At 42.2% G+C, this 10,703-nt stretch overlaps 1 protein-coding gene across 1 annotated transcript in view; it reads right to left on the bottom strand.

Annotated features, from left to right (window-relative positions):
• smad10a (SMAD family member 10a) overlaps positions 1-10,703 on the bottom strand; it is an 88,310-nt gene that overhangs the window by 24,233 nt on the left and 53,374 nt on the right. The window contains 4 exon segments of the mRNA XM_020624814.1: positions 1,077-1,130; positions 3,490-3,588; positions 4,098-4,355; positions 6,591-6,803. Of these exon segments, the coding sequence (XP_020480470.1) occupies positions 1,077-1,130; positions 3,490-3,588; positions 4,098-4,355; positions 6,591-6,803 (624 nt within the window).

Raw genomic sequence — 10,703 nt, 5'->3', positions numbered from 1 at the left:
GCCTCCTCCACATCTCCTGATGTACTGGCCTGTCTCCTGGTAGCGCCTCCATGCTCTGGACACTACGCTGACAGACACAGCAAACCTTCTTGCCACAGCTCGCATTGATGTGCCATCCTGGATGAGCTGCACTACCTGAGCCACTTGTGTGGGTTGTAGACTCCGTCTCATGCTACCACTAGAGTGAAAGCACCGCCAGCATTCAAAAGTGACCAAACCATCAGCCAGAAAGCATAGGAACTGAGAAGTGGTCTGTGGTCACCACCTGCAGAACCACTCCTTTATTGGGGATGTCTTGCTAACTGCCTATGCTTTCCACTTGTTGTCTATTCCATTTGCACAACAGCATGTGGAATTGGTTGTCAATCAGTGTTGCTACCTAAGTGGACAGTTTGATTTCACAGAAGTGTGATTGACTTGGAGTTACATTGTGTTGTTTAAGTGTTCCCTTTATTTTTTTGAGCAGTGTACATGTCATATGTTTATGGGCCTTAGTGCTCAGTCACGTGGCCTCTGAAAATGTCTGAAATTGAACGGCAAAAGGCTTTGCCCATCAAACTGGGTGGTACCACAGTCACTTTCAGCTCTTATGTGTTAAACCTTGCCGATGCCACCCCTACACAACAGGCAACAGTATTACTTACTGTATTTGCTAGTCCCATTCTTTTAGTCATTTGCCAGTTTGACTTTGTATTAGTTACTGCTTTCCAGCCTGCATAAGGCTTTTGCTAATCTGATCCCAACCTGTTTTTTGCCTGCCTGCTCCTTGCCTGATTTTATGCATCCTTTAAATACCTGCTGCAACCAACTCTTCCTGACTAAGAGCTGCATGCTCCAAAAGTCTTGTTTTTAAGACTAAGCTTCTGTGTCAGAGACATTACAGTTAATTGTTATCTAAAAAAAGACACTGGACTCATAGTTCATACACACTAAGCTCTGTGCGCCACATTTCTGAACTCAGATCACTGTCACAGTTAATGCAAGTAAAAAAAAAGAATGCATGAAATCAGTAGCAACATTATCATTGAGTGTTTTGATGAACACAAAACCACTGTAAACCTGTAATAGTCTCTAACCTGGATGATTGGACACCGATGGCGGGAAAGAGGTTGGACAATGATGTGGAGACCCTGAAAAGCAAAAGAACGAGTAGATTAGTCTGAAGAATTAAAAAAAGAAGCAGAATTTGTAGGTCTGTACCAAGCTCTGAATTTTCCAAGCTTAACCTGAGTTGTGGGAGGCGTATCATAAGATTTACAATTTATATATACATTTTTCCCATTAGTACCTTAGTGCAAATCATTAACAGAATAGAATCAGAATCAGAATCGGCTTCATTGGCCAAGTGTGTCGGACACACGAGGAATTTGACTCTGGTACATCGGCTCTCAATGTGCAAACAGTAAACCAGCATAAGGCTGTGTAATATAACAAAATAAGCAGTATTAACAGCAACAAACAGTGCAGACAGACAAGAAATGCTCTATGTGAAATGAGATCAATAGGAATAAAAATAGAGTGCTTAAAAATAGAGACCTGCACGAATCTGTATAATCTGTACACTGAGGGTTATGGTCCTGTCATACTGTCGTGGGTCAAGTTTTCATCAGAGTGACAGCCTGGGGGAAGAAACTGAGAAACTCCGCAAACTATCCTCTTGTTTTATTGTTCTGAAACAATTACAGACCATTTGGAGTCATGATGGGTGCAAAGCTAATCTAGAGGTACCCAAGATTAAACATTAAATGGCTGGAAATGAGCATGTCATGGGCTCTTTAAAAACAACTCCAGGCCTTCACTGCGTGCTCACTGGGTTACATACATTATGCAGCTGCATATTACAGCCCAGGTCCAGGTGGGAGTGAGCACTTTTCCTGTTTTAATTATTAGCATTTAATTTCCCTTACTGTTTCTCTGAGGAGCTGAAGTATATCTCTAGTTCTCAATCTCTCCCTCCAACCAATTTTTCTGGACTGGACAGTAAAGTTGGTCTAATTTGTGTCTAAATCTGTTCACTTTCTCATTGCTCTCTCCCATCAGCTCTCTGTATTGTAGCTTCATACAGTGTATGATAGATAATATGCACACATTATATACATGATAGCTATATGTGACTATAAGTGCATTATATCCTGTCCATCTCTGTGAAGGAGAGCCATCTTTGTATTGTTTATGTTCTTGTACCAGGTAAAATCTTCACTAACTGTAGAAGAATCAAAAGGCGTAAACTGAACAGATTAACTATCAGCTTTTAAGAGGGAAACACAAGTTAATGTTGATTCCCTCATTTGCTGTATTTTAGTGTCATTCTCTGTTGTGTTATACACTTATAACATAACTTATAACTTATAAGTTATCTCTTATACACTTGTTTTTAGAATTCAGTGAATCCCCATTTTCTCATGAGAACTAAAACAACAGCAACTACATAACATGCAGTGATTTACACTAATATAATTATGCTGAAAAATGTGCAAAGATGGTCTGGGGCTGTTTTGCTGCTTCAGGCCCTGGAAGACATGCTGTGATAAGTGGAACCATGAATTCTGCTGTGTACCAACATATCCTGAAGGAGAATGTCCGGCCATCCGTTTGTGCCCTCAAGCTGAAGCGAACTTGGGTTCTGCAGCAGGACAATGATCCAAAGCACACCAGCAAGTCCACTTCTGAATGGCTGAAGAAAAACAACATGAAGACTTTGGAGTGGCCTAGTCAAAGTCCTGACCTGAATCCAATTGAGATGGTGTGGCATGACCTTAAAAAGGCAGTTCATGCCCGAAAACCCTCCAATGTGGCTGACTTACAACAATTTTTCAAAGATGAGTGGGCCAAAATTCCTCCACAGCGCTGTAAAAGACTCATGGCAAGTTATCGAAAACGCTTGATTGCAGTTGTTGCTGCTAAGGGTGGCCCAACCAGTTATTAGGTTTAGGGGGCAAACACTTGTTCACACAGGGCTATATAGTTTTGGATTTTGTTTTCCCTTAATAATAAAAACCTTCATTTAAAAACTGCATGATGTGTTATCTTTGACTAATATTTAAATTTGTTTGATGATCTGAAACATTAAGGTGTGACAAACATGCAAAAAGATAAGAAATCAGTAAGGGGGCAAACACTTTTTTACACCACTGTAGATTAAGCCAAATTAGACTGTCACATGCTGTGTAGACCTATGATATCTCATGTGCCAGAGGAATCAGCTGGCACACCTTGTATTTATTAGTTGCTGCTGCTTTGGCACTCTTGCTAGCTCCTGATGATGGTTTTAAATTAAACCAAAAGTTTAAGAAAACTGCCACCATGCCTCTGTTCTCTTCAGGAGTAACTTTACCCTTTTATAGTATGTGTTGAACATTAATGGACTTCCTGATGATAATATTCTGAACAATGTTGTTAAGTCTAGAAGTCTTTCAGGATTTAAGTGAATATCATATGGAATTCCTTAGTTTAGAAGAAATGTCCAGTAGGTTTTAAAGCATATCTTACAGTGGTGGTTTGGATGATGGAGGGAAGGTTGCTGGTGACTACGCCCGTTCGACTGGAGTCCTACAGGAGTGTAGGAGGCTGTGCTGCTGCCTGTCCAAACTGTTCAATTAGAGGAAAGTAAAGAATGATCAGTATGACCATGTGCAGTGCAACAGTTGGCAAAGTTCCTTAGTCATCATTCATGTCACCTGCTGCACTGGGTAATATGTTGTACATTGCACAGAATATGAACAACTTCAGTAGTCAGCTGTCCACAAAGGCGCCAGCACAAAGACACACTCAGTGAACTTTAGTGAAAAACAGCAAAAAGTGATTTCATTGCTTTTTAGTGTTTTACATGAATGCTTCATTTTTAAGTAAAGCATTATATGAAAAATGTTGTTTCCATTAATATCATTAGTAAGCAACAATTAATATGCTATTGACAAGAGCAACCTAGTATAATGTAAGACTTGAACACATTTTTGAAGGAAATAAAATATTATCTGTGTCTCGTGTATATATAGTGCATTTGCATTGCCTGAATAGTGAAACAAACTATTGATTCTGAACAATACCAATGTACTGCATGTATATTAGTACATACTGCTGTATATGTGTGAACTCACTGTGGAAGGCTGCCTGGCTCTGGGAGTGTTTATTGTTGCTGTATCCATTCTGCCCATGAGAGTGAGGAGGAGGTAGGGAGGGTTGCTGTGGGCGGGGGGGCTGTGAGAGTTGTTGGGCAGCCTGTTGCTGAGGTGGGGGTTGGCTTGGGCTCGGAGACCGTTGTGCTGGGGGCATGACTTGAGCCTGTGGGGATGTACTTTGGAGACAGCCATCACTGTGACTGCCCTGCAGTGGCAGGATGGAGCCTGAGCCAGACACTGAAAGGACAACAGAGGAACACTAGCTGACTTGTGTTTGAGAGTCCTGTCAGCACCTTTCAGAGCTGTAGTTTGTTTCATCAGTCTGAGTCCCAACATGATTGATCTACTAGTGTTTCCTGTGGATCAAGAGGTCAGGCATGGGGGCACTGTCCCCACAAGGCGGGGGAGAGACAGTTGTGGGGGGTGACTGATATTGGAAACTACTTTTACAATTACATTATATATAGAATTGAAATGAGTGCTGCTTTATTGTCTTCAAAGTAATACTGGACACAGATGATTTACACATCACTATTTTCAGTTTTTTTTTTGTGGATACTATAAATGAAGTCCTTCACAATCCACTGAACACAGCTCAGCACAGAGCTGAGCTGTGCATTTGGCATCAGAACATTTGTCTGTCTGTTATCTGCTCCTGATGAAGGACGACAGACAGACAAACTGTCTTCACCAGACAGACCAACAGCAGAAACATAATGGACAAAAATAGTTGTCACGTAGGCTTATCTGGAAGAAATCACTATCTTTTTATTTATGGATTCATTCACTGATTTTATCCGTGCTCACTACAAAGGGCAGGGCAAAGTGAAACCTAAGGCTGATGTTGCTCACGCTCATGTCTGAGACACATTTTATATAATGAGTTCTATCTGCTGCGTGACAAACGAGTCCATCGTTTTGTTTTTCTTGCCTTTGATTGTGACATCCTTTTGCACGCTTCGCTGTGTTACCCTGGTATGGCGCTCACATTTACAGCCTATGGGGAAGAGAAGAGTTCTGACTGTTGCACTCTCCACGCTTGCCGTGTTTGTGGTGTGCTACGCACCCTACAATGCCTCACATGTTGTGGGGTTTGTGCTGGAGCAAAGTGTTGAGTGGAGGAGATATGCTATGCTGACAAGCATCTGTAATGTTTTCCTGGAGCCTGTAGTCATGCTGATGCTGTCACCAGCAGTGTCGAGGGGCATCATGGGAAGAATCTGTGGACGGCAAAGTCACTTCAGCCGGACTGAGGGATATAGGCATCGACGTAATATGGCCAACAGTGTTGCAAATGTCAGGGTACCACCTACACTCTCTGAGAGGAGCAAGGTGGGGGCAGAGATGACTAAAAGTAAGTCAGGAGGGAGATCTCAATTTTTCTCAAATCCAAAAGGAGAAATGGGACAAAATAGTCTGAGAAAAGATGTCCATTCTTCAGGTGTGCCTTCCATCAGCCCCAGAAAATGTAACATCACTGCTGCTACCTGGCCAAATTCAGTGTACCTCCTCCCTACAGATGAACCAAGATAATCCCAGTGATATATCTCTGTGCCTGTTATTTCAAGGTATAATGACTTCATCAGAGCTGCATCACAATGAGTCCATCAGGTTTTTTTCTTTAAATCAAATATTTCTGAGGAAAAAAAGTTGATGACAAAAGGTCTGACCTGAGATGGATCCTGTGCTACATCAGTGTTTTTGCTGATGATTAAAAAAAAAGTGCCTCATGGGGTTTTTCATGTGAGTGTTTCTTACACTGAGAGTGGCTGATTGTCTAAAAATGAATTAAGCAGACATTGAAATCCATGGTTTTAACCAGGGAAATCTGCTTGTGTTTGAAACTGAAGAAGTGCATTTAATTCAATAAGGCTTGTGTTTTTATAAGTCAGAGGAAAACCATGCTGAACCTTATGTCAGGTAGCTAGTTTGGCAACAAATGGCTCCATCTTGTGTCTTTGACTTTAAAATATGTCGTGTTTTCCATTGGAAAGTGTTGAGTGTTTTCTCACATGTGCACAATTAAGAGTGTTGACATAACAGGCAAAGCTGAATGGAGCAGCCTATTATTATCACTAGTTACACCTGTGCTTTTCCTACTGTGACACCTCAAAAATACCCTTTTATCAACAGTTTGATGCTTGAATTTAATTGTACATGTCAATAAATTGTGCTGTTGCTCACGCTCATGTCTGAGACACATTTTATATAATGAGTTCTATCTGCTGCGTGACAAACGAGTTTAAAAACATGCTCTGGGTGAACTGGTTTTAACTGCACCTATGATTACGACTCACCACTTTGTTTTTTGGGCTTCCTGGGTGAGTCACAGAGCAGTTGGTTAATTGATTCACTGGTCGGATTGATTTTTTGCTGCCGCAGCAAAAGTTCTGCTGTGGTAGGGTACCACTGAGAAGTGTCACCAGTGGAAACACTGAGCTGCTACTAACACATCTGAAGGAGAATACTGACCTTTGGGTGAGACAGGCAAGTTAGTGTATCTGGTTACAGGTGGGGGGCCATGCGGCTTCGAGGACAGCTGTGGTCGAGGAAGGGGTTGGCCATAGCAGTCTGGAGGAGGAAGCTTCAGGGCTGCTTGGTGATCTAACAGAGGCATGCCGGGTGGGAGGTCCATCTGTATACAGTCATGAATGTATTCCTCTTTGATGAGCCCGCTAGGTGCTGCTTCAGAAGAAAAATGTTTAAAACTGTTAATTATGAATATGTTCAACACAAACTCTAAATGGAAAAAGCACAAACGTTGGTTGAAATAAAATCTTACAGGAAGGTGAATGGATGGATAGATTCACTACTGTATGTGATTTGCACTAAAGGTAAGATTTCACTGAAAGAAATGCTTTGTGAGACACAGTAAGATCATCAGAGGAATTGAAATAAACAGCCAGCCCGTGAAAGTTATTGATGGACATTTATAAAATATCACCGGTAACAATTAAGATTACAACAGTCTAATAACTATAATTACCACATCATGGTTGTATACCTCTGCCAACCAGTCAAATTCACAAGAATGGGACAAATGTGAAGTTACAGTGGTTCTGACTCTTGTCCACCAAAATCATCCTTGGATGTTTGTGCCAAATTTAAAGATATTCCCTCAGGGCATTTCTGAGCTATCACGTTCACAAGAATGGGACAGACTGAGGTATGGCCACAGCTATCACAAGTGCAGAGGCATAAACAAGGCAAAAGTTGGTTATTTACTGTATAATAAAGTCAGGACCTGCGGTTTCCATTACGACTAGCCAGGAGTCTAGGGTCACGCTTGTTCATTTCTGCCCATTTAGCATGCATTCCTGATGGCTTTTTTAGAATCTTTTGAAGTAAGATTACTGCACATGCATGATCTCCAATTTTCAGCACCAACTTACCTCAGCAAAACTCACTTTAAAAGGTATGTTCAGATTATAGTGGAAAAACAAGGGTCTTACATTGGATATTCTGCACTGGTTGGTGCCAAAACTCACACAGAAATTCCGGAGGGCACTGTACAAAATGGTGCAGCTACAACGCTAATGTTGATAGCAGTAAATCAATAATGTTATGTTTTAGAGGATTTTTTTAAAAGTACCAAAACCTGTGTGCTATTATTGTACAGCTTGGAAAAATTCAGAAACGTTGATTACATACAATAACCTGGGGTCCTACAAGTATAGGTGAAGCCAGGGCGAAACAGTGATTGGCTGCACACACAGACCAGCGCAACCAGGTTCAAAGTTCAACAAATTTTTACTTTCAGCGCACCCCGCTCCGAGGTACAGACGTCCACACAGAACCTGTGCAGTGCATTGCATACACAACAATGACGAGGCACATGCAAAGGCCAATTTTCTGCTGGAATGTGAACAGGAAATAAATCTGACCTCTTCAGACAGTGATGGACGTGCAGACTGAGTGATGCTTCTATAGAACAGTATCAGCAGCTCCTGAGGCAGGTTGAACTTCCTGATGCAGGAAGTACGTCTTTGGCTGTGCCTTTTGGATAATAGAGCTGATTTTGGTCGGCCCCTTCAAATCCTGGGAGATTGTAGAACTTGTAGGTCTCCACTGATGATACAGTACTATTGAATATAGGGAGTCGAGATTGTGTGTATGTATGTGGTCAGGGGCGGGGGGTTTTCCCACGTGTTCAGCTCCAGGTTGTTGCGACCACACCACAGGGCCAGCTGTTTAACCTCCCGTCTGTAAGCTGGCGCGTCCTCATCTTGGATGAGACCAATGACTGTTGTCTGCAAACTTCAGGATCTTTACAGAAGGGTCCCCTGGAGGTGCAGTTAGTGGTGTAGAAGGAGAACAACAATGGGGACAACTGACATGTTGTCTGTATTTGTGCAGTTCATGAGTAAGATTTGCTCTTAAAATCCCCCAAGATAATAAGCACACATCCCTGGGGGGCGCCTGTGCTGATAGTCTGTGTACTGGAGGTGATTTTTCTCAGCTGGGTTGGTGTAGAGGATGTCCGCGATGATGGTGCTGAATGCTGAACACAAATAGGATCTGTCCATTGGCCCCTGGTGAGTCAAGATATTGCAGGATACAACGCAGTGCTATATTGACTGCATGCTGCATCATCCACTGACGTATTTGCAACTGCAATGGTCCGAACGCCCGAGGGCTGCACGGGGAACAGAATGATAACCATCCTTAATCAATGTAGCAGTGATCCAGTGTATTTTTGTCCCCGGTAGAACAACTGACATGTTGTCTGTATTTGTGCAGTTCATGAGTAAGATTTGCTCTTAAAATCCCCCAAGATAATAAGCAGCCAATCCCAGCCAACATCGGGCGAGAGGCGGGGTCCACCTGGACAGGACGCCAGTCTATCACAGGGCCAACATGCAGATGTAGTGGTTAAAAATAAACCAGATTCCAGAAGAAATATGTAATAGAACAGTATGTACTTCACATATAGACATTGTTTGTACTTATTTTATTATTTGTACTTGTTTGAGCTGAGTGGTTACGGGTTCATCAAGTTTATGTGAGTTCGTGTGAGTTGGGCTTATGTAAGTGGTCAGGATGTTTCCTGTCTTCGAAGTACAGGGTTCCCGAAATAGAGGAGTGAGAAGGGGGGCCCGATAGACGTCAAGACTGACAAAGTCCAGCTGTTGTGAACTGGCTATGTAGCTGATAAAAAGGAGTGAGCCTGAGGGGAGGGAGAGAGAGAAGAGAAGGACCATGCTGCAGTGAACAGTAGATGATGTACTTTTTGGGGACCCAGCCGGCTGGGGAAGACGCTGACTGACTCGGGGTTGACAACAAATGACCTGACTGACTGATGCTTTAACAATCTTCTTATGCTTTATCTATTCCATTGCAAGAGGAGAGTCTCTGTTCTCTGATCTCTGTTCTCTGTTCCCTAACTACAAGATTATCTGTTTAAATACTACTCTATTCAGAATAATTGTAATATTAAATGATCCTTTAAATTGTAATGGTTTGTCTGAATTAATTTAGTCGGTATCTCACTCTTGCCACGACACAGATAAACAACCACACACACTCCTATGGGGAATTTAGAGTCAGCAATCAACCTAAGCCACGTCTTTCGACTGTGGGAGGAAATCAGAGCTGGATGTAAATAGTGCGAGCACAACTGATTCCTGGTGTTGTTAAAGCTTGTGGCCTCTAGAAATGCCAATGCGCGTTCCTTGAATTCGATTTTTATTTGTATAGCGCCAAATCACAACAAAAGTCATCTCAGGACACTTTACAAAGTAAGGTCTAGACCTTACTGTTATCAATATTATTACATAGGGAAAACCCAACAAATCCCCCTTGAGCAAGCACTTGGCGACAGTGGGGAGGAAAAACTCCACCCTAACTATAAGCTTTATCAAAAAGGAACGTCCTAAGCCTAATCTTAAAAGTAGAGAGGGTGTCCGCCTCCCGAACTGAGACTGGGAGTTGGTTCCATAGGAGAGGAGCTTGATAGCTAAAGGCTTGATAGCTAAAGGCACCTCCATTCTGCTTCTGTGGACTCTAGGAACCACAAGTAAACCTGCACTCTGAGAGCCAAGTGCTCTGTTAAGATGATAAGGCTCTACGAAGTCTTTAAGATACGATGGAGCCTTGTCATTAAGGGCTTTGTATGTTAGGAGAAGGATTTTAAATTCTATTCTGGATTTTACAGGGAGCCAGTGGAGATAAGCTAATATGGGCGAGATATGATCTCTCTTGCTAGTTCATGTCAGTACTCTGGCTGCAGCATTTTGGATTAACTGGAGACTTTTTAGGGAATTATTGGGACATCCTGATAGTAAAGAGTTACAGTAGTCCAGCCTGGAAGTAACAAATGCATGGACCAGTTTTTCAGCATCACTTTGAGACAGGATGCTCCTGATTTTTGCAATATTGCGCAGGTGAAAGAAGGCAGATCTAGAGACTTGGTTTATGTGTGATTTAAAGGACATATTCTGATCAAAGATGACTCCAAGGTTCCTCACAGTAGTACTGGAGGCAAGAGCTACAGTGCCTTGCGAAAGTATTCGGCCCCCTGGAACTTTGCGACCTTTTGCCACATTTCAGGCTTCAAACATAAAGATATAAAACTGTAATTTTTTG

The sequence above is a fragment of the Monopterus albus genome, unplaced genomic scaffold, assembly GCF_001952655.1.
Source record: "Monopterus albus unplaced genomic scaffold, M_albus_1.0 scaffold339.1, whole genome shotgun sequence".
NCBI classification, from domain to species: Eukaryota; Metazoa; Chordata; class Actinopteri; order Synbranchiformes; family Synbranchidae; genus Monopterus; species Monopterus albus.
This window is presented reverse-complemented; position numbering and strand designations above follow the sequence as displayed.